We start from the raw sequence: 23,606 nt of genomic DNA on the forward strand, positions 1-23,606 counted from the left end.
TCTTTCTTTCTTTCTTTCTTTCTTTCTTTCTTTCTTTCTTTCTTTCTTTCTTTCCTTCTTTCTTTCTTTCTTCTTTCTCTCTTCTCTCTCTCTCTCTCTCTCTCTCTCTCTCTTTCTCTCTTTCTCTCTTTTTAACACAAAGGTTGTTCTGGGCTTACAAACTGGAGGCTGGTGGTGCAAGAGCATTGCCTTGATACAAGTCCACAGTAAGGGGATGCAGTTTAGGCTGGAACTGGGTGGGTTCCTCCCTTTGGGAGAACATCCTTATGCCTCTGTAGCTGGTGCTGTGGCCTTCTTATCCCGTTGGTGTTTAGAGTTTGAATAACTAACTGGAGAACTACCTTGGTGGGATATTGACAGCATGTAAAATACAGAAATAGCTGTCTTGTAAAGAGATCTTAAATAAGGAATCATCTCAAATGTCCATCAACTCATGACTGCATAAGGAAATTAAGGCATATATACGCTATGGAATACTACTCAGCTATAACAAAGATTTGAATCCTGCCTTTTGCAACAAAATGGATGCAACTGGAAACCAGTATACTTAGTGAAATAAGCCAGTCCCCAAAGGACAAATACCATATATTTTCCTGATCTGTGGTAACAGAGTGCCAAAAATGTAATGCATAGGGGTGAAATTGACATTTTTAGCTTTGATGGTTGTTTACAGCCCTGAACAGTGTTTTTTTTTCCTTCTTACTATTTGTTGAACTCTTAGTGTAGGTTTAATCTTATGAGTATAAAGTAAATTGAAAGTAAATCATTGTATAAAGTAACAGAAGGATTAGGAGAGGAAGGAGGAGGAAGGGTAGGAGCATGGGTGAGAGGGAGGGTAGAGTGGGAAGTATTACTATGTCCCTATATCTGTATTTATGAAATACATGAAATTTGAATACATTAAATAAAATTTAAAAAATGAGAAAATAAAAATTTAAAAAGGAGAGATTTAATTTGTGGGGTTCTTAGTGATGCCCTGAATGTTTTAATGGAGAAAAATCAAATGGGATGACCATGCCAGGGCATGTCCCTGTGTGTGCCTGCATGGTGTGTGTGTGTGTGTGTGAAATTCATAGGCAGACAGGGTGTTTCTGCAAAGAGACATGATTCCTTTCTGTTTCCTGGCTGCTCACCAGCTGCAATGTGTCAACAAACCCATTCAAGAGCCTCAATAGCCCAGAAGATCACCCAGCCCACCATCCCACCGGCAACGGCCCCTTTACCTGAGATGCAGCTCCAGCTGAGCATAGAGGAAGTGAAGAAATGCCCTCCTGGCCACGATCTCTGCATGGCAGTCATTGACCACCAGCCCCTGGTCATTGATGTGCTCTCCGCTGATGCACTTGGTCCCTGAGGACAGGACGATGACCTGTGCCTGTCTGGCGTCCAAGCCTGGGGGACACAGAGAGTGGTCAGGACAGCCCAGGCTTCCTCCCCTCCCCCACTTCACCCAACATGGGATGAATGGGAGGCTCATCACCACCGGCAGCCTTGCTCTCTTTGGCTTGAACAAAAGCCCTGATGCTGACCAGGATATGATGTGCATGGTAACGTTTGATTCATTCTGGGGTTCGTGTAAAATGAAGCAAGATGGTACCTGTAGGGTTTTGTTCTGCTCGTGGTATGGCTTTCACACTTGCACCCCTGGAAGACAGGCTGATGACTTTCATTTCAAGACTCTGTTGATGTCTCAAGACCTAGACCAATGTGCTCACCCTTGGGTTTTGCCGAATTGCTGCACCTGACATGCTGTTTATTTATCTGATGGGAAATGGGGGAATTTGCATTGCCCCTATTTCTGCGTAGAAGTCGGGGAAGGGGAAAAGGTGATAGAGACAGGACAATGACCTGCCACTGAGGAGGAGACACAAGGCCGCTGTCACACCCAGCTCTGGAGGAAGAGGGAGCCCAGTAGCTGCTGGCTTCCGTCTGAGATTCTAAAGGAGAGGAGGGAAAGACCCTTGGCTCATGTGCTGTAAACAACCAGACTCTTCCCAGAAATTCTGCCGTTGCCTCGTCTTGCAAGGCGACAATGGCATCTTCACTGAAAGACTGGCTGATGGGAATGTGTTAGGCACAGAAGGAAGATGAAGGCAAAAGACAGGCTGCAGAGCCCGAGGCCCCGCCCTGCAGACTCAACTGTAATCGCCACTGAGGCATCGCTGGAGGCTCGGGGGGAGATGCTTGTGCACATCTGGGGACTGTGTGTTGTGCACTTGCTTCACCTTCCCACAGGGGAGCCCAACTGTTCCTCAGGGCCTCAGGACTCAGGGGAGCAGCTGAATGCATGTGTCTGGTCCCCCATACCTTTCATTCCAAACACACGTTTCTTTAAGTCTTGTTCCACAGGGCATGCTCTTGTGTGGTGTGCAGACACCTGCCTTTCCCATTGTCTCTCACCTTAACTGGGGCTTGTTCTGAGGCTCGAGAAAATCTCTAAATCTGTGGAAGTCAAGGTCCAGTGGTTTGGAGCAGTCAGTGTGTGATATCAGGCACACAGAGATCTGTACCTTACGAGCACTTATAAAAAGCCTAACGTGGCCATAGGGACACAGCTCAGGCTGAACAAGTGTGAATTCTTTTTTTTTTATTATTAACATTTTTTATAGCAAAGCCTGACCACCACTTGCTTTGGCACCCGTGAAGCTGGCATTGCTGCCAAGGCATGTTACTGCTGACCTACTTGGTTCTCATACCAATTCACTCCTAGAAAATTTTTCAATATAAACTTTCAGTCGTGAATTCTTATTAATATGGTTGCAGGGCTGAATTCCAAACACATTGCCTTCCAGAATCACATTCCACAGACTAATGCTGGGGCCAGAGGACTGGTGCCTTGTGGGTGCAGCCCCTCCCTCACATGTTTCCCATTCAACAGAGTGAATGGTCGTGGGTGATGTGACCACACGCATACTGAGGCCACTGCACCTGGCAGCTCCTGGTGGGAGCTTCCTGTGATCCTGGCAGTTGCCGTGGAACCAGGTTTGGTTCATTTCTGGACCACATTGAAGAGCTGTGTCTATGGGATGCATTTGATATTTCCTGAACCTTACGCCCAAGGATGATGTTGTAAATCAGTAATGACAGTGAAAAGAGTGGAGTTACTGATTTTAAACTGCAAGAGTTTCCACTTCCCTTGAAGAGCCACAGGATAGGTGGCAGAGAGGGAACAGGTGGTGGAAATGCTGGCACTTTCTGTGTCTTGTGTGCATGTTTGGTACATGTGTGGTACATGTGTGGTACACGTGTGCATGTGCGCATGCACGTGTGTGTGTTAGGATTCGTGGCAAAACCAATTTCTCCTCCAATGTATTCTTGCTTCTACCAAATGAATCTTTGTAAAGTGCCCCTGATTTATAATCTGTGATGACTATTACTCATAGCAAACCTGTTGTTTTTAGTCCTATGTATGTATATCCTGTAATTGATTACTTAATTTGTTCTACTAAGCCACTCCATAATTAAATGTACCTTGAATCTGGTTTTAAATTTAATTTTTAAAATGATTTATTTATCTACTTATTTGAAAGCCAGAGTTACAGAGACAGAGAGAGAGACATCTTCCATCCACCTGTACACTCCCCAGATGGCTGCAATGGCCAGGGCTTGGCCAGGTGAAAGCCAGGAGCTTCATGGGGTCTCCATGTGGGTCCAGGGGCCCAAGCACTAGGGCCATCTTCCACTGCTTTCCCAGGTCCAGGGAGCTGGATCAGAAGTGGAGCAGCCGGAATTCAAAACAGCACCCAGAGGTGATGCTGGTGCTGCAGGAGGAGACTTAATCCACTGCAGCCCAGCACCAGCCCCTTAAATTTAAATTTTTAAGCATGTTAACTGACACACTGTACCTACTTACTTAAGGGGTGTAGCATGACAATCTGGGATGCATACATGTCATGGTGAACTGGGAGTGATGACATCTGCCATCTCCTTGAACATACACATTTTCCACATGTTGGAAACCTCCAGACTCTTCTTCCCTGGTTATTTTTAAATATTTCATAAATTGCTATAGATTAATCTTATTTTACTGTGCTACAGAGCCCAAGAATTAATTCCTCTTGTCTCCTGTATTTTGGTGCCTGTTATATAACCTTTCTTTTCTTTCTTTTTTTTTTTAACTTTTATTTAATGAATATAAATTTCCAGTATACAGCTTATGGATTACAATGGCTTCCCCTTCCCATAATTTCCCTCCCACCCGCAACCCTCCCCTCTCCCGCTCCCTCTCCCTCTCCCTTTCCATTCACATCAAGATTCATTTTCAATTCTATTTATATACAGAAGATCAATTTAGTATAAATACTTCAACAGTTTGCACCCACATAGAAACACAAAGTGAAACATACTGTTTGAGTACTAGTTATAGCATTAAATCAAAATGTACAGTACATTAAGGACAGAGATCCCACATCAGGAGCAAGCGCACAGTGGCTCCTGTTGTTGACCCAACAAATTGACACTCTAGTTTATGGCGCAAGTAACCACCCTAGGCTGTCGTCATGAGTTGCCAAGGCTATGGAAGCCTTCCAAGTTCCCCGACTCTAATCATATTTAGACAAGGTCATAAAAGACAGGTTGAGGATAGTAACCAATGATCCTAAGAGTGGCCTTAACCAGGTCTGAACAATTATACAGCATGAAGTGGGGAAGAGGACCATCAGTACACACAGGTTGGGAGTAGAGCCATTGGTGGTAGAGTAGAGGTTATGATTACAAAGGAATGAGGCCCAAGTGCACTAGACAGGGTCTAGAACAAAGGACAGAGTCATTATTAGAGGAGCTAAGAAAGGTGCTGTCTAAGCTACAAGTAATTTTTCTGATTGAGAGGCAAATAGAACCTGATAGAAGGGGCTTGATAATAATCTGGTGGGCTTTAGGCCTTGTAAGTTAAGAGGCCCAGACCTATCTATCTCTTCACATGTGGTATATCCTAAGGGAGGTGTGAACCTCCTAGGGGAAGGCACTCTGTTGACTTTCATTACTTGGCTGGCCTGGGAGGAGAGCTGGCCAGGTAAAGGCAGGTGGCATCTCTAACAAGAAATTTACAGTTCTGCCTGCAATGTTGCTGACCCTACTTGGCTGTCCCCTCAGCTGCAGTGGTCACTTTGGAAATTGGGCTGAGTGAAGGGCTTTTCAGCTTGGAGCCAATAAGATCTGTGGCTCTGACCTGGGCATCCTTCGATTCCAGGGCAGGTCCATTTCCAGTGATCCAACTCTTGGCAGAGCTGCCAGGGCTCTTCACAAGCTGACTTCTGCTGAAGCCCAGGCTTACCACATTGAAAGCCACTGCAGTGGACTGGCCTGTTGGGTCTCCTTGAGGGCAGATCACTGTATAGATCAGCCATTAATAGGCCTGCCACCCATTGCTTCTGATGCCGAGCTTTCTTTTCCTCCTGGTTTGTGTTAAAGCAGACCAGAGGATGCAAGTCAAGGGAGTGCCCGTGTCCCATCTCTAATCTTTGGTGGCCTGAACTACAAGTCTATAGTCACAGGCATGTTCTGTAATAGTTTTTCTAAGGTAGACAATGCCCATAAGGAAAATTATATTCTCACTTTAAAACTTTCTTTCCCTTTGGTCTGAAAGGGAGGTTTTTTTTTCTACTTACTGTATACTTCGCTGATGGCGATGTGAATCTAGCTATGAGATTATTAGTTAAGTTCTTATTTTGGCTATGCTATTACAGAAAAATGTTAGCCATCTCTTATAAGGTCTAAAGATTAAATTGTGCATCCTACAGATTCCTTCATAATAGAATTAGTTCCCTACCTTGAAGAGAATAGAGAAGTGAAAGAACAAGTTGGGCTTAGAATAGAGAAATGAGGGAGCAAGTCCTAGATCACTTGATGATAATAGCAATATTACATGAATACTTAGCAAACCGTTTCAACCCTTAGATAAGAACTTAATAAAACATTTACCGGAAGGTCCAATGCCTTCTATAAATTTTAAGAATCATGTATTTGAAAACACGTCTTAAATATCTAACATGGTGTAGTTTGTTTAACCAGTAAACTTAAGCACAACCATATAAAATGTTTTTAGTTTCTTTCTACCAACAAGTTTAAAACATATGATACACAGATTCAGGTCCCACAAATTAAAATGTATCTTTGATTGATTTTAGCAGCTTAAATTTATGGACAATCTTATCTATAAGCCATTTAAAATAAAACTCTTAATAAAGTTTCCCCATGTGGACATACAATATGTACGCACATATAACATAGCATAATAGACCAATATCAAAATCCAAAATATCTGGTTGAAATAAGATTCCTTAAAATCATGACATAATATAGACCAAATCTGATCATTGTTACAAGGTGATTATTCAAGTCTTTGAAAATAAGCACATAGTTAAATAACCCATAGCTCTTCATCTCCTCCCTCTCTTTTTCCACTCTTAGATTTAACAGGGATCACTTTTCAGTTAAAATTTAAACACCTAAGAATAATTGTGTGTTAATTACTGAGTTCAACCAATAGTACTAGAACCACCACCACAACAACAAATACTAAAAAGGATAAAGTATTACATTGTACATCTAAAGTCAGGACAGGAGCTGATCAGTTCATTGTTGCTTATAGTGTCCATTTCACTTCAACAGGTTTCCCCTTTGGCGCTCAGTTGTCACCGATCAGGGAAAACAAATGATATTTTTCTCTTTGGGACTGGCTTAATTCACTCAGCATGATGTTTTCCAGATTGCTCCATCTTGTTGCAAATGACTGGGTTTCGTTCTTTCTTACTGCTGTATAGTATTCTATGGAGTACATGTCCCATAATTTCTTTATCCAGTCTACTGTTGATGGGCATTTGGGTTGGTTCCAGGTCTTAGCTATTGTGAATTGAGCTGCAATAAACATTAATGTGCAGATGGCTTTTTTATTTGCCAAATTAATTTCCTTTGGGTAAATTCCAAGGAGTGGGATGGCTGGGTTGTATGGTAGGGTTATGTTCAGGTTTCTGAGGAATCTCCAGACAGACTTCCATAGTGGCTTAACCAGTTTGCATTCCCACCAACAGTGGATTAGTGTCCCTTTTTCCCCACATCCTCTCCAGCATCTGTTGTTGGTAGATTTCTGAATGTGAGCCATTCTCACCGGGGTGAGATGGAACCTCATTGTGGTTTTGATTTGCATTTCTCTGATTGCTAGTGATCTTGAACATTTTTTCATGTGTCTGTTGGCCATTTGGATTTCCTCTTTCGAAAAATGTCTATTGAGGTCCTTAGCCCATCTCTTAAGTGGGTTGTTTGTTTTGTTGTTGTGGATTTTCTTGATTTCTTTGTAGATTCTGGTTATCAATCCTTTATCTGTAGTATAGTTTGCGAATATTTTTTCCCATTCTGTTGGTTGCCTCTTCACTTTCCTGACTGTTTCTTTTGAAGTACAGAAACTTCTCAATTTGATGCAGTCCCAAATGTTAATTTTGGTTTTGACTGCCTGTGCTGTTGGAGTATTTTCCAGGAAGTCTTTGCCTGTGCCTATATCTTGCAGGGTTTCTCCAATGCTCTCTAATAATTTGATGGTTTCGGGTCGTAGATTTAAGTCTTTAATCCATGTTGAGTGAATTTTTGTGTAAGGTGATAGGTATGGGTCTTGCTTCAAGCTTCTGCACGTGGAAATCCAATTTTCCCAGCACCATTTATTGAATAGACTGTCCTTATTCCAGGGATTAGATTTGGATCTTTGGTCAAATATAAGTTGGCTGTAGATGTTTGGATTGATTTCTGGTGTTTCTATTCTGTTCCATTGGTCTATCCATCTGTTTCTGTACCAGTACCATGCTGTTTTGATAACAACTGCCCTGTAGTATGTCCTAAAATCAGGTATTGTGATGCCTCCGGCTTTGTTTTTGTTGTACAGGATTGCTTTGGCTATTCGAGGTCTTCTGTGTCTCCATATGAATTTCAGCATCATTTTTTCCAGATCTGAGAAGAAGGTCTTCGGGATCTTGATGGGTATTGCATTGAATGTATAAATTGCTTTTGGGAGAATAGACATTTTGATGATATTGATTCTTCCAATCCATGAGCATGGAAGATTTCTCCATTTTTTGGTATCCTCTTCTATTTCTTTCTGTAAGGTTTTGTAGTTTTCATCGTAGAGATCTTTAACGTCTTTGGTTAAGTTTATTCCAAGGTATTTGATTGTTTTTGTAGCTATTGTGAATGGCATTGATTTTAGAAGTTCTTCCTCAGCTGTGGCATTGCCTGTGTATACAAAGGCTGTTGATTTTTGTGCATTGATTTTATATCCTGCTACTTTGCCAAACTCTTCGATGAGTTCCAGCAGTCTCTTAGTAGAGTTCTTTGGGTCCCCTAAATAAAGAATCATATCATCTGCAAAGAGGGATAGTTTGAGTTCGTACTTCCCGATTTGTATCCCTTTAATTTCTTTTTCTTGCCTAATAGCTCTGGCCAAAACTTCCAGAACTATATTGAATAGCAGTGGTGAGAGAGGGCATCCCTGTCTGGTACCAGATTTCAGTGGAAATGCTTCCAACTTTTCCCCATTCAATAGGATGTTGGCCGTGGGTTTTTCATAAATTGCTTTGATTGTATTAAGGAATGTTCCTTCCATACCCAGTTTGCTTAGAGTTTTCATCATGAAAGGGTGTTGTATTTTATCAAATGCTTTCTCTGCGTCTATTGAGAGAATCATATGGTTTTTCTTCTGCAGTCTGTTAATGTAGTGTATTACGTTGATTGTTTTGCGAATGTTGAACCATCCCTGCATACCGGGGATGAATCCCACTTGGTCTGGGTGGATGATCTTTCTGATGTGTTGTTGCATTCTATTGGCCAGAATTTTATTGAGTATTTTTGCATCTATGTTCATCAGGGATATTGGTCTGTAATTCTCTTTCAATGTTGTGTCTCTTTCTGGCTTAGGAATTAAGGTGATGGTGGCTTCATAGAAAGAATTTGGGAGGATTCCCTCTTTTTCGATTGCTCTGAATAGTTTGAGAAGAATTGGAGTTAGTTCTTCTCTAAATGTCTGGTAGAACTCAGCAGTGAATCCATCTGGCCCTGGGCTTTTCTTTGTTGGGAGGGCCTTTATTACTGCTTCAATTTCTGTGTCAGTTATTGGTCTGTTTAGGTTTTCTATGTCTTCCTGGCTCAATTTAGGGAGGTTGTATGTGTCCAAGAATCTGTCCATTTCTGATAGATTTCCCTGTTTGCTGGCATACAAGTCCTTGTAGTAATTTCTGATGATTCTTTTTATTTCTGTGGCGTCTGTTGTTATGTTTCCCATTTCATCTCTGATCCTATTGATTTGGGTCTTTTCTCTTCTTTTTTTAGTTAGTTGGGCCAATGGGGTGTCAATTTTGTTTATTTTTTCAAAAAACCAGCTCCTCGTTTGGCTGATTTTTTGTAATGTTTTTTTGGATTCAATCCTGTTGATTTCTTCTCTGATTTTAATTATTTCTCTTCTCCTACTGGGTTTGGGTTTGGTTTGCTGCAGATTTTCTAGATCCTTGAGATGACTTGAAAGCTCATATATTTGGTGCCTTTCCAATTTCTTGATGTAGGCACCTATTGATATAAACTTTCCTCTTAACACTGCTTTTGTTGTATCCCATAGGTTTTGGTATGTTGTGCTGTTATCCTCATTTACTTCCAGAAAATTTTTGATTTCTCTTTTAATTTCTTCTATGACCCATTGTTCATTCAGGAGCATGTTGTTCAATCTCCATGTGTTTGCACGTGCTCTAGGGATTCCTGAGTTGCCAATTTCCAATTTCATTCCTTTGTGGTCTGAGAAGCTGCATGGTATGATTCTAATTCTTTTGAATTTGCTGAGACTTGCTTTATGGCCTAGTATGTGGTCAATCCTAGAGAGGGTTCCATGTACTGCTGAGAAGAATGTAAAGTCCTTAGATGTAGGATGAAATGTTCTGTAGATATCTGTTAGATCCATTTGGGCTATAGTGTCATTTAAATCTACTGTCTCCTTGTTGATCTTCTGTCCTGTTGATCTGTCTATCTCTGAGAGTGGAGTATTGAAGTCCCCCAGTACTATTGTATTGGGGTCTAAGTCTCCCTTTAAGTCCCTTAACAAGTCTTTTAAATAAGCTGGTGCCCTGTAATTAGGTGCATATACATTGATAATCGTTATATCTTCCTGTTGAATGGATCCCTTAATCATTAAATAGTGCCCCTCTTTGTCTCTCCTAACAGTTTTTGTGGTAAAGTTTATGTTGTCCGATATTAAGATGGCTACGCCTGCTCTCTTTTCATTTCTGTTGGCGTGGTATATCTTTTTCCAGCCTTTCACTCTCAGCCTGTATGGATCATTGTTGGATAGATGGGTTTCTTGTAAGCAGCAAAAGGATGGGTTTTGTTCCTCAACCCAATCAGAAAATCGGTGTCTTTTTTTTTTTTAAACTTTTATTTAATGAATATAAATTTCCAGTGTACAGCTTATGGATTACAGTGGCTTTCCCCTCCCATAACTTCCCTCCCACCCGCAACCCTCCCCTCTCCCGCTCCCTCTCCCCTTCCATTTGCATCAAGATTCATTTTCAATTCTCTTTATATACAGAAGATCAATTTAGTATAAAGGTTTCAACAGTTTGCACCCACATAGACACACAAAGTGAAACATACTGTTTGAGTACTAGTTATAGCATCAAATCAAAATGTACAGCACATTAAGGACAGAGATCCCACATCAGGAGCAAGTGCACAGTGGCTCCTGTTGTTGACCCAACAAATTGACACTCTAGTTTATGGCACCAGTAACCACCCTAGGCTGTCGTCATGAGTTGCCAAGGCTATGGAAGCCATCCAAGTTTGCCGACTCTGATCATATTTAGACAAGGTCATAAAAGACAGGGTGAGGATAGTAACCAATGATCCTAAGAGTGGCATTAACCAGGTTTGAACAATTATACAGCATTAAGTGGGGAAGAGGACCATCAGTACACACAGGTTGGGAGTAGAGCCATTGGTGGTAGAGTAGAGGTTATGATTACGAAGGAATGAGGCCCAAGTACGCTAGACAGGGTCTAGAACAAAGGACAGAGTCATTCTTAGAGGAGCTAAGAAAGGTGCTGTCTAAGCTACAATTAAGTTTTCTGATTGAAAGGCAAATAGAACCTGATAGAAGGGGCTTGATAATAATCTGGTGGGCTTTAGGCCTTGTAAGTTAAGAGGCCCAGACCTACCTATCTCTTCACATGGGGTATATCCTAAGGGAGGTGTGAACCTCCTAGGGGAAGGCACTCTGTTGACTTTCATTACTTGGCTGGCCTGGGAGGAGAGCTGGCCAGGTAAAGGCAGGTGGCATCTCTAACAGGAAATTTACAGTTCTGCCTGCAATGTTGCTGACCCTACTTGACCACACCCTCAGCTGCAGTGGTCACTTTGGAAGTTGGGCTGAGTGAAGGGCTTTTCAGCTTGGAGCCAATAAGATCTGTGGCTCTGACCTGGGCATCCTTCGACTCCAGGGCAGGTCCATTTCCAGTGATCCAACTCTTGGCAGAGCTGCCAGGGCTCTTCACAAGCTGACTTCTGCTGAAGCCCAGGCTTACCACATTGAAAGCCACTGCAGTGGACTGGCCTGTTGGGTCTCCTTGAGGGCAGATCACTGTATAGATCAGCCATTAATAGGCCTGCCACCCATTGCTTCTGATGCCTAGCTTTCTTTTCCTCCTGGTTTGTGTTAAAGCAGACCAGAGGATGCAAGTCAAGGGAGTGCCCATGTCCCATCTCTAATCTTCGGTGGCCTGAACTACAAGTCTATAGTCACAGGCATGTTCTGTAGTAGTTTTTCTAAGGTAGACAATGCCCATGAGGAAAATTATATTCTCACTTTAAAACTTTCTTTCCCTTTGGTCTGAAAGGGAGGTTTTTTCTACTTACTGTATACTTTGCTGATGGCGAAGTGAATCTAGCTATGAGATTATTATTTAAGTTCTTATTTTGGCTATGCTATTACAGAAAAATGTTAGCCATCTCTTTTATAAGGTCTAAAGATTAAATTGTGCTTCCTACAGATTCCTTCATAATAGAATTAGTTTCCTACCTTGAAGAGAATAGAGAAATGAAAGAACAAGTTGGGCTTAGAAAAGAGAAATGAGGGAGCAAGTCCTAGATCGCTTGCTGACAATAGCAATATCACATGAATACTTAGCAAACAGTTTCAACCATTAGATAACAACTTAAGAAAACATTTACCGGAAGGTCCAACGCCTTCTATAAATTTTAAGAATCATGTATTTGAAAACACCTCTTAAATATCTAACATGGTGTAGTTTGTTTAACCAGCAAACTTAAGCACAACCATATAAAATGTTTTTAGTTTCTTTCTACCAACAAGTTTAAAACATATGATACACAGATTCAGGTCACTCAAATTAAAATGTATCTTTGATTGATTTTAGCAGCTTAAATTTATGGACAATCTTATCTATAAGCCATTTAAAATAAGACTCTTAATAAAATTTCCCCATGTGGACATACAATATGTACACACATATAACATAGCATAATAGACCAATATAGCATTTTTAATAATAGCTTTTAAAATCTTTAACTCTTTTTGTAGATTGCCAATTGATTTGAATTGCTTTTTTAGTAACCTCAGTTAACCATACTTTCTCTCAGTTGGTACTGTTAATACATTATTGGCTTCATCTGTTTACAGAGCCATCCCAAAGTACTGAATACAATGGAAGTGGCTGGAAAAAGTCCATAGGAACCCATAGGAGGACAGCTACACACAGAACCAACAATGCTTTAGTTTTATGAGCAGCAAATCATATATAACTGTGGATGACAAAAGACTTTAAGTCGCCATGTTTAAAATTATAAACTCATAGACCAAATTTGATCTTGTTACAAGGTGATTATTCAAATCTTTGAAAATAAGCACATATTTACATAACCCATAGCTCTTAATAAAAATTCAGCTGTTTTTGAACAATTAGCATTTTACAGACATCAAGAGAACATAATAGATTACTTTAACACATTGCTTTAACAGAGCATCAGAGTTTAATTCTATGTCAAAGAGAAATTGAGCTTCCTGTGATCTTTTGCTGTGAGGTTTCCTTCCTTTACCTTCTTTCATATTGGTGACCATGTTTCTGTGTTTCTGTGTGTAACACATCTTTAAGCATCTTTTGCAGGGCAGGATGAGTGGCAACAAATTCTTTCAGTTTCTGTTTGCTATGAAAAGTCTTAATTTCACCTTCATTCACAAATGAGAGCTTTGCAGGATATAGTATTCTGGGCTGGCAGTTGTTCTCTCTTAGTACCTGGGCTATGTCTCGCCATTCCCTTCTAGCTTGTAGGGTTTCTGATGAGAAGTCTGCTGTGAGTCTAATTGGAGATCCTCTAAGAGTAATTTGACGTTTCTCTCTTGCACATTTTAGGATCTTTTCTTTGTGTTTCACTGTGGTGAGTTTGATTACAACATGTCGTGGTGAGGATCTCTTTTGGTCATGTTTATTAGGGGTTCTATGAGCTTCCTGTACTAAGATGCCTCTGTCCTTCTCCAAACCTGGGAAATTTTCTGCTAGTATCTCACTGAAAATGCCTTCTAATTCTTTCTCCCTCTCCATGCCTTCAGGAACTCCTAGAACTCGAATGTTGGGTTTTTTAATAGTATCCTGTAGATTCCCGACAATATTTTTTAGATTTCTGATTTCTTCTTCTTTTCTTTGGTTTGCCTGTTTCCTTTCCTGTTCTCTGTCTTCTAAGTCTGATATTCTCTCTTCTGCTTCACCCATTCTGTTTTTAAGGCTCTCTAATGTGTTTGTCATTTGATCTATTGAATTCTTCATTTCATTATGATTTCTCGTCACTATTAGAGTTTCTTGTTCCACTAGTTGTTTCATTTCATTTTGAGTCCTCCTTAATTTTTCATTTTCACGAGAGAGATTTTCTATCTTGTCCATGAAGGATTTCTGTAGTTCAAGAGTTTGTTTTTGAGAAGTTCTTAATGTTCTTATCAATTTTTTGAGATCCGCTTCTTGTATTTCTTTGATCTCATTATCTTCATAATTTTGCATTGGGGTGTCTTTTTCATTTTGGGGCGTCATAGTGTCTTCCTTGTTCTTGTTAGCTTGGTTTTTGCGTTTGTTGTTTGGCATGTTGGAGATATTTGGTTTCTTCACTGTGGTGTTTTTTCTTGTTACACTATGGCTCTATATTAAGTGGACTGTCTGCTTTCGGTGGAGCCTTAGAGGCTTGAGATGAGTGTGGACTGAGAGCTGTGTTTGGTTCTTCAGGGCTGAGGGTGTGTCAAAGATGACACTCCCAGGTTAGGCGTGGTAAATCTCTCTTTCTTTTTTTTTTTTTTTTGATTCAAAAGGGAAGTAATTCTGCACAGCTGAACGTAATTGGAGGTAGTTAGCAGGCAAATGATATACCCACAGGAGCCAGAGATTGGAAGCTCTTTCCCAAGGACCACACAGGGAATCTCTGCTGCCCTCAGTGTGGGCTCCAATTCTCCTGCAGTCTCCCACTGGGTTGCCAAGTTAGATGCTAATCTCCTGTTATTTCACCCCTCCCCCCAGAGTCAGGTTTTTCTGCTAGGCTCAGGGCTGGTGCAGACCTGAGGTCGCCCTGCTTATGACGTATCTCCAAAATGGCGCCTGCTCTTTGTCTTGCTCGCCTTTGAGACGTGAGCGGAGAGCGAGAGACTCGTGTCCGTATCGGTCACTTTTTTTTTTCCTCTCTCTCTTCTGGTTAGCCTGGTGAACTTTTCCCAATGGAGTTTCAAGCCTCGTTCCCTCTAGCCTCCTCTTTCCGCTTGCCCGCTGGTGTCTCGGGCTATGGAGGTTCGGCTCACCTCGCGTTCCAGCGCTGGTGCGTTGAGTCTGCCGCTGGTGTCCCGAATTTCGGCTCCCACGCTCTCCACGCAGGTCCACTGTGAATCACTAGTTCCGGAAGAGTTTCCTCTGCTGTTTCTTCCCCTACTCTTCCTTGACCCTGCAGTATCTCCACTTATATTAACGTGTGTCTTGACGAACTATCAATGTGCTTCCTTCCTATTCCGCCATCTTGCCGCTCTCTCCCAATCGGTGTCTTTTAACTGGACAGTTCAAGCCATTAACATTTAATGTGACTATTGAGAAGGAGTAACTTTGCCCTGCCATTAGCCAAAGATACTTTCTAATATATGGTTTGAGATTCCTGTGATCTTTTGGTGTGAGGTTTCCTACCTTTACCTTTTTTCATATTGGTGACCATGTTTCTGTGTTTCTGTATGTAACACATCTTTAAGCATCTTTTGCAGGGCTGGGCGAGTGGCGACAAATTCTTTCAATGTCTGTTTGCTGTGAAAGGTCTTTATTTCACCTTCATTTATAAATGAGAGCTTTGCAGGATATAATATTCTGGGCTGGCAGTTTTTCTCTCTTAGCACCTGGGCTATGTCTCGCCATTCTCTCCTAGCTTGTAGGGTTTCTGAAGAGAAGTCAGCTGTGAGTCTAATTGGAGATCCTCTGAGAGTAATCTGGCGTTTCTCTCTTGCACATTTTAGGATCTTTTCTTTGTGTTTCACTGTGGTGAGTTTGATTACGACGTGTCGTGGTGAGGATCTCTTTTGGTCATGTTTATTAGGGGTTCTATGAGCTTCCTGTATTAGGATGTCTCTGTCTTTCTCCAAACCTGGGAAATTTTCTGCTAGTATCTCACTAAAAAGGCCTTCTAATCCTTTCTCTCTCTCCATGTCTTCAGGTACTCCTAGAACCCGAATGTTGGGTTTTTTAAGAGTATCCTGTAGATTCCTGACAGTATTTTTTAGATTTCTGATTTCTTCTTCTTTTCTTTGATTTGATTGTTTCCTTTCCTGTTCTCTGTCTTCTAAGTCTGATATTCTCTCTTCTGCTTCGCCCATTCTGTTTTTAAGACTCTCTAATGTGTTTGTCATTTGATCTATTGAATTCTTCATTTCATTATGATTTCTTGTCATTATCACCATTTCTTGTTCCACTAGTTGTTTCATTTCATTTTGATTCCTCCTTAATATTTCATTTTCACGAGAGAGATTTTCTACCTTGTCCATTAAGGATTTCTGTAGTTCAAGAATTTGTTTTTGAGAACTTCTTAATGTTCTTATCAATTTTTTGAGATCTGCTTCTTGTATTTCTTCAATCTCCTCATCTTCATAATCTTGAATTGGGGTGTCTTTTTCATTTGGGGGTGTCATAGTGTCTTCCTTGTTCTTGTTACCTCGGTTTTTGCGTTTGTTGTTTGGCATGTTGGAGATATTTGGTTTCTTCACTGTGGTGTTTTTTCTTGTTACACTATGGCTCTATATTAAGTGGACTGTCTGCTTTCAGTGGTGCCTTAGAGGCTTGAGATGAGCGTGGACTGAGAGCTGTGTTTGGTTCCTCAGGGTTGAGGGTGTGTCAAAGATGACACTCCCAGGTTAGGTGTGTGGTAAATCTCTCTCTTTTTTGATTCAAAAGGGAAGTAATTCCGCACAGCTGAACGTAATTGGAGGTAGTTAGCAGGCAAATGATATACCCACAGGAGCCAGAGATCGGAAGCTCTTTCCCAAGGACCACACAGGGAATCTCTGCTGCCCTCAGTGTGGGCTCCAATTCTCCTGAAATCTCCCACTGGGTTGCCAAGTTAGATGCTAATCTCCTGTTATTTCACCCCTCCCCCCAGAGTCAGGTTTTTCTGTTAGGCTCAGGGCCGGTGCAGACCTGAGGTCGCCCTGCTTATGACGTATGTCCAAAATGGCGCCTGCTCTGTCTTGCTCGCCTTTGAGAGGTGAGCGGAGAGAGAGAAACTTGTGTCCGTATCGGTCGCTTTTTTAATTTTTTTCCTCTCTCTCTTCTAGTTAGCCTGGTGAACTTTTCCCCACGAAGTTTCAAGCCTCGTTCCCTCTAGCCTCCTCTTTCCGCTTGCCCGCTGGTGTCTTGGGCTATTGTGGTTCGGCTCACCTCGCGTTCCAGCGCTGGTGCGGCTCACCTCGCGTTCCAGCACTGGTGCGTTGAGTCTGCTGCTGGTGTCCCGAACTTGGGCTCCCACGCTCTCCACGCAGGTACACTGTGAATCACTAGTTCCGGAAGAGTTTCCTATGCTGTTTCATCCCCTACTCTTCCTTGACCCTACAGTATCTCCACTTATATTAACCTGTCTCTCTCTCCGGACTAATCGTGTGCTCCGTTCCTATTCCGCCATCTTGCCAAATTCTAACCTTTCTTTTCTGAGAGGCTGATAATCCCTTGCTGGCTGTGCGGGATGTGCAGAATGGCAGGACCACCCTGCCTCCAGGTCAGGTCGTTCCCTCCTTCCTGGTCTTTATAGGGGTCACACAACAGTTGTTCTTCAGGACATAGACAACTTCAGAACCAGTGTCTTTCCATAGGTTTGTTTCAAGAACAGGAAACTGGCTTTTGTTTGCTTCCGGCCATCACTTGTGCCCAATTGAAAAAATTCCATTCGCTTTATTGGGATGGCTTCAGACAAAGAGTGCCAGTTATTATTTAATATCTTTACAGATGATAAAGGCATAGAATTTAGAGGTCACACCCATGAATGGGACCATTTTTTTTAATCTCTGAGTCTCAAAGTGCCACCCATAAAAGGGGGAGGTCTCAGCTGCTGTCTAGACACTCCCCTCTCCACTTCCCCTGGTCTCTTTGTTTCCACTTTCTCCCTTCATAAGATCAGCTCTCAGGATAAGAACTGATAAATCATTGATACTAACACAGGATGTTGGACAGGCCAGTGGATAATGTTCATTCTGACCACAGTCAAAGAATCTTATGAGTATAAAGTGAAAATATACCTTTATAAAAATTAAATGTGGGAATAGGAGAGAGAAGAGGAAGAAAGGAGGGAGCGTGGGTGTGAGGGAGGGAGAGTAGGGTGAGGAGTAGCACTGTGTTCCTAAATCTGCATGTATGAAATACATAAAATTTGTATACCTTAAATAAAATTTTAAAAAGAGAAAAATGGGAAAATGAATAAAATACACACACACACAATGTATTCTGCAAAGACTGAAAGCAAACACAGTAAAAGAAACCTTAAAACAATGTCCAAACTTAATGTCTTTAAAATATGATTGTGATAACCTTTGTTTAAGGAGACCCTAAAAGATCACCAATAAATCTTTATTTATTCTTTCTCCTTCTCTCACGATTCTACATGTGAATGACTATCTCTTTTTTTCTTTTTTGTGTTTTAGATATACATATGCACACATATAGATCAATCTTCCATTTACTGGTTCACTCCCCAGATGGCTGCAACAGCCAAGGCTGGGCCAGGCCAAAGCCAGGAGCCAGGAGCCAGGAGCCAGGAGCCAGGAGCCAGGAGTCAGGAGCTTCTTCTGTGTCTCCCAGGCCATCCTCTGCTGATGTCCCAGGTGCATTAGCAGGGAGCTGGATGGGATGTGGAGCAGCCAGGAATTAAACCAGTGCCAATATGGGATGCTGGCATTGCAGGTGGCAACTTTACCCGCTATGCCACAGCACTGGCCTTGTGAATGACCATTTCCTCTTCACTTGGAGGCGAGTTTTTTGAGCACAGGATCCAGAATTTCCACCAAATGCTGTAAGATGGACTTCCCTGGAATTCTGTGTAATTAGATTTCCTGGGACAATCTAGTCAGTGCTGAGTTGGGAACAAATCTGATTCTACAAGTACTACAGCTGGAAGTCAAAGAGATGGTGCTAAGATGCTCATTAGTCTAGCAGCTATTTTAGTAAAATTGCTGTTTATTGGGCTCTAAATTCTGTGCTGTGAGTGGTCAGTACATAGAGACCAACTGGCAGGCCATACCCTACCTGTTGAGTTCTCTGATAATGCATGTCCAGAGCATTTCTCAAAAGAGGCAATATGTAAATTAAGAGCATGCTAGAACAGACTTTCTATTTCCAATAAGTTTTATATGCCCAGATACAGATGGTGCTGGGCACGACATAAGTATTTTCTACATACTTACTTCCCTGCTTTGACATGTTCTCCTGTGAGAACTTAGTTTAAAGCTTAAATAACACCTGTTCCCTTCCCTTCCCCCCACACTTTGGAATTTTCTTTGTGAGATTGAAAAAGGGGGAGTAGAGAGGAGGAAAAGGGAAGAACAAACAGCTGCCAGTGAGACCAGAGGGAAGAATGAGGGAAGGTAGAAAGGCGAGGACTGAGGAGAGCTTTGCCCATTTGGTTGCAGTCAAGGGAGGGTTGAGTGCCATCTACGCTCAGTGAGACTGCCCAGCAGAAGACCACGCCATCAGAAGTGTGACAGCCCCACGCCACATTCGCTCCTGCTTTCTGAGAGCTTCAGCAGCTGGACCTCATGTTGGCCCCGTTTCCTTTTTCTCTCATCAAAGCTGCTGGGGCATGACTGCCTTCTCTTACCCACATCTGTTGCTCTCCTTCTAGCTTCTCCTGGTGGTCTCTGTTAATGTGCTCTGAAAAGGATGTGGGGTCCTGGTCATCCTGTCCATGCACTGTTCTATCAGACGGGAACCTCCAGACCCTTTTTTCCAGTTATTTTGGGATATATGGTAACTTATCATAGACTAAAGATACTTTATTATGCTACAGGGCTCAAGAACGAATTCCTCCTGTCTCACTGCATTTTGGTGCCTGTTATCTAACCTCTGTATTTTTTGAGAGGAGAGAATCCTCCCCAGCTATGTAAGAGGTGTGGAGAGGCAAGACTAGCCTTTCTCCCATTGCCAGTGGCATTTCTCTCCTTCCTGTTCTTTTGCAATTTTTTTTTTTTAAATTTACTTGTTTGGAATGGAGAGAAAGAGGGTTCACTCGCCGTCTGCTGGTTCACTCGCTAAAATGTCTGCAGATCCCTAGTGGGATTTCCTGCTTGAAGGTCTCAGGAAGCTACTGGATGTTCACTTTCTTATGTTTGGTTACCAAGTCAGCAGCTACCTTGCTTTAATAAAATCAAAAATAAGACGCAACCAAATGCTTTGTGTTTCTTCCCCAAGGAAAAGTTTAAAAGCAGCTGCCGTCCCTGTCCTCTCGTTGGCTTCTGGCATCACTGGGGCTCAGCCATTCATCAGATGGGTTACCTTCAGCTGGGGGGTGTGTCCCAGAGGTGGAGTTGACAATTATTTGTCAACAGGATCTAAAGCTATAGCCAGCTGCTTCCCCAGCATTCTGAGGGTGCCTGGGAGCCACTTTCTAACTCAAAGAGTGAGAGTGACGTGGATTATTGAGAAACAGTTAACGAGGAAGCCAATTTTATGGAGAAATGATTTTACATATTCCAGCTTCATTAAGGCAGGTATTTAGAGTAATGGAAAATAGCATTCATAATTATGTCTTAAAGTGCTTCAATATTCAGATATCTGGTATATATGTAATCTAACTCAGAAACAGACAGCTCTTTGAGAATAGGTACTGTTGCTCTTGATGCCCTGGCCTGATTCTATTCTTTTGATTCCATGGAAATTAGAGCTGTAGAAAAAGGAGCTGCTTTCTCTTCACCCCTCATTAATTCTCAACTCTGCTTGACTCCAGACTCTGCCATATTCAGTACAATTAGATGGCTTAAGAAATGCATTATTTGCTTTTTCAGTTTTCATTAATCCCCCCTCCTATGTGCCAGCTCCATGCTAAGTAACATAGGATAACCACAGAGAAATGTCAGACATGGTCTTATCCTTTCACATTTATTTAGAGAGAAGAGAGCACAGATGCGCATGTCTAAAAAAGAAGAGATTGTGAGATGAATATCACATGCATGCTTATAAAGAATGTTGCTGAAATAAGAGAGCAAAACGAGAATTGAGAGAGAGAGAGAGGGAGAGAGGGAGAGAGGGAGAGAGAGGGAGAGAGGGAGAGAGAGGGAGAGAGGGAGAGAGGGAGAGAGAGGGAGAGAGAGGGAGAGAGGGAGAGAGAGGGAGAGAGGGAGAGAGAGGGAAAGAGGGAGAGAGGGAGAGAGGGAGAGAGGGAGAGAGGGAGAGAGGGAGAGAGGGAGAGAGAGAGAGAGAGAGATTCTTATGTAGGAAGTATCTGGAAGAAATTTTCTAAATGGAATGTGAGGTGTGAGGAGGCACCCAACACAGAGTGAATACAGTGGTCAAAGGTATGGATAGGGGAAGGCGTAGGCACATATTGGGAGACATTTAAAAGTCTATTTTTCTACCATTGGGGCGGCCATTGGAGGGTGGACCAGCGGCAAAAGGAAGACCTTTCTCTCTGTCTCTCTCTCACTGTCCACTCTGCCTGTCAAAAAAAAAAAAAAAAACAAACAAACCAGAATTGGGGATTCTTGAGTAGTGATTTCTTACGACTCAGGGCAGAGGAAGAGACTAGGAAAAGAGGAGATGTCATTGAAGTCTAGTCTAGGGCTGACCTGAGAGAAAGCTCTGGAAATGGTGGAATATGAAGGATTGTCATTGTGGAGGCAGGGTGCTGAGCTGTCGTACTCCGTGGCAGGTAATCGTCAGCTGTGGGCATTTCCAGCTTGCTGGGTTCCATTGGCCAAGGGCCATCTTCAGAAGACTGCAGCTCTGAGCCGCCCCAAGGAACACTGGGGCCAAGAAGGGAAGGGGGCCTGAGTGAGGCAGGTGGCCTGGGTGTCACAGCAACAGTACCTCCTCCAATGAGTTCCTGCCCTTTGAGTAATGGTGTTACAAAAAACAAAATGCAGACTTGAATAGAAGCATTGCTCAACACACAGTGGCTATTAGTCATATCTTTTTTCATAAAATGGCTATCGAGAGTAAAATAAGATCATGTAGGACAACCTGAGAAATAGTCAGGAAAAATGTAAGCATCCTAGTTTCTACAGAGTAAATCGAAAAAGTGATCCAAGGGCTCCATTACCACCTGAAAGCATCAAGGCCACTTAGTTTTGCAGAATCCCATTGAATCTTTAAATATCAGATAGTTTCAAAGCTATTTAAAGTGCTCCAGAGCATATAAAATATGAAAAATGTTCAAATTGGTATTACGAAGTACCAATTATTGGTATATATACCTGAGACTGTACAAGAATGGAAACTAGAGGGGCCTCACTTATGAATATTAAATATTCTAAATAAAATGTTTTCCCTAAATAGCTGAGGAAATTGGTAGTAGTACCTTACTACAAAATGCATTTATTCCACAAATATGCAAATGGATTACACAAAATGAATTAGAAAAATTAGATCATAATCATAGGTACTGAGAAGGCATATGACAAAATCCAACAATGACTTCAAATAAAAACTCAAAGTAAAATAAAGGGATTTTTAGACACACACACACATCTGGCATTGTGCTTGATGGGGAAACACTGGAGGTATTTTACACACTCAGGAATAAACCAAGAATGTCCATTATAGCTTCATTATTTAACATCTGCTGAAGCTATTAGTCAACATAAGAGAAAAAAATTAGAGATACAGTACTTGGAAAGGAGCTGACATCACAAGCACTGTCTGGACACAGTATGATTTTATCTGTGGAGTCCTCAAGAGAATCCAGTTGAAATACTGCTAGAAACAATAAGAGAGTTCAATAAGGTGACAGGGTACAAAGCTAATATACAGAAATCAATAGCTTTCATATAGCCACACTACTAGAGAGAAACCATAAAGGAAAAAAGACTCCATTTATAATAGCAACAATAAGATAATAGGAGTAAGTTTAGCAAGAAATGAGACTGAACTATACTGAATTAAAAAAAACCTACTGAAGGACACCCACAACATTTGAGCAAACAGAAAGACATGCCATGTCCTTGGATAGAAAGATTTAATATAGTGAAACCCCTCAAAATTAATCTATAAGGTTAATCTGATTCTGATACAAACAGCAATAGTGCTTTGTTTTGGACCAAGAACCTGGTTCAAAAGTGCAGTTTCGTTGTTTGTTTTTGAAACAAGCAAGCTGATTCCAAGGGGAAACCCAGAGAATTCTTAAAAAGGACGATAATACTGGATGACAAACCCTAGTAGATAACAAACAGGTTGTAGAGGCTCAGCAACACATCACTGTGGTATTGATGCATGAAGTGAGACAAGTCATCTCAAATGCATACAGGGATTTAGTACAAGGTAAAGGGAAGAACATCTCAAACCACTGGAGCAAAGAGAGACAGGTCAATGAATGGTACTTAGTAACTGAAGAATTATCTGAGTTATCAAATTGCATTCTCATCTTATAGCATGCACCAGGATACATTTCAAATGGATTAATATTCAGATGTTAAAAAAAGATGAAGAAGTACTACACACACCCATTTATAGCAGCTTTGTTTATAATTACCAAAGCTTGCAAGAAGCCATGATATTTTTCAGTGAATGAATAAATTAGCTGTGGTCCGTCCAGACGTGTTCAGCACTAAAGAGAAATGAGCTATCAAACCATGAAAAGACACGGAGGAAACTTCAGAGCAGAGTAAGAAGTAGAAGAAGCTATATGGTTTCATGTGTATGACATTTAAAGATCATTTGTTAGAGAGGAAGATGGGAGGAGGGTGGCAGAGAGAACTCACCCACTAATTTACTCCCCAAATGCCCGCAATGGCTGGGACTGAGCTGAGGCTGGGAAATCAATCCAAGCCCCCCAGGAGAGGGGCGGAACCTAAAGACTTGAGCCATCACTACTGCCTCCCACAGGTCTTCAATGGGAGGAAGCCAATCGGGAGGAGGGGCCAAGAGGTGAGC

At 41.7% G+C, this 23,606-nt stretch overlaps 1 protein-coding gene across 1 annotated transcript in view; it reads right to left on the bottom strand.

The window, feature by feature from the left end:
• The window catches only part of ADARB2 (adenosine deaminase RNA specific B2 (inactive)), a 219,006-nt gene that overhangs the window by 55,572 nt on the left and 139,828 nt on the right, over positions 1-23,606 (bottom strand). The window contains exon 5 of the mRNA XM_062210814.1: positions 1,224-1,392. Coding sequence (XP_062066798.1) covers positions 1,224-1,392 — 169 coding nt within the window. The remainder of the gene's footprint in view (positions 1-1,223; positions 1,393-23,606) is intronic.

This window comes from Lepus europaeus, chromosome 14 (genome assembly GCF_033115175.1).
Source record: "Lepus europaeus isolate LE1 chromosome 14, mLepTim1.pri, whole genome shotgun sequence".
NCBI classification, from domain to species: Eukaryota; Metazoa; Chordata; class Mammalia; order Lagomorpha; family Leporidae; genus Lepus; species Lepus europaeus.